The sequence below is a fragment of the Egretta garzetta genome, unplaced genomic scaffold (genome assembly GCF_000687185.1).
Source record: "Egretta garzetta isolate BGI_Z169 unplaced genomic scaffold, ASM68718v1 scaffold24, whole genome shotgun sequence".
Classification (NCBI taxonomy): domain Eukaryota; kingdom Metazoa; phylum Chordata; class Aves; order Pelecaniformes; family Ardeidae; genus Egretta; species Egretta garzetta.
The window spans coordinates 1444324-1445268 of record NW_009259494.1 but is presented as its reverse complement, the minus strand read 5'-3'; the positions used below and the strand labels follow the sequence as shown (position 1 = coordinate 1445268).

At 40.7% G+C, this 945-nt stretch overlaps 1 protein-coding gene across 1 annotated transcript in view; it reads right to left on the bottom strand.

Annotated features, from left to right (window-relative positions):
• LOC104124993 (ER degradation-enhancing alpha-mannosidase-like protein 2) overlaps positions 1-945 on the bottom strand; it is a 10215-nt gene that overhangs the window by 4624 nt on the left and 4646 nt on the right. The window contains exon 6 of the mRNA XM_009637386.2: positions 583-707. Coding sequence (XP_009635681.1) covers positions 583-707 — 125 coding nt within the window. The remainder of the gene's footprint in view (positions 1-582; positions 708-945) is intronic.

Here is a 945-nt window from a genome sequence, read left to right as displayed (position 1 = left end):
AAGTAGTATTTAGACACAGTGCCTTAAGAATAGGTAGGACTAAGGAGACTGGTGCTGCTTTTCTGTTGGATCACATTCCGCACACCTAAACAACATGAAGTCTCTTTGATTTTTAGCTAATGGAAGGCTGGGTTTCTTCAGTCAACATTTCTTATAGTCAGTCACAGCATCCAGGCTGTTTCAGTGGGGATAACAAAGTCCCAGACCAAACGTAAGTACTAATGCAAGAGCAAACCTCTCAATGGGAAAGTAATCACACAAATAAAGCATTTATAAAGTGGTGGAAAAAGAGGTGTGATTTTCATTTGCCTTACTTTCCCCATCTGGATTATGAGACTACTGTCAGTGGAGCTTGCTACAACAAACCTGCCCTCCCATCGTGCTTAATGGGATACTTCTTTAACAGACCATAGATGAAGTCAACAACTGCTCTTCTACAGGCTCAGATGACTGAGGTTTCACCAGAGATCAAAACAAACTTTTAAGCCAGCACAGATGAGCGTTATATTTGTAACTTTTATATTAAAGACTGACCCAAGACAGAATAAAATCACTGCATGCTACTGGTACGACAGCTCTTACCTGTAGGCCTGGCCAGTAGGCCTCCAGGGACTGAAAAACAGGCATGGACACTGTTCCTTTGTACATCTGAACCCAGAGGTACCAGTCATCAAACTTTGTGTAATTTTTGATAGCTTTGTTATATTCTATAAAGAAACATAGATGGGTAGGTAATTCAACAACAACAACAAAAATAGTGTTTTTAAGAATGAGAGAAGCCCCTTTTTCACTTGAGACCTGTCAAATGAATGATGTCTCAGGGTGCTCACTTTAGCAACTCAGTGTTACCACAGGCTGTTCAAATGTATTACAACAAAGGCTTCAGGAACAGTCTTGAATGTGCCCTAGTAGATTCCTCATCTTCCACAGTCCCACATGCAAAGT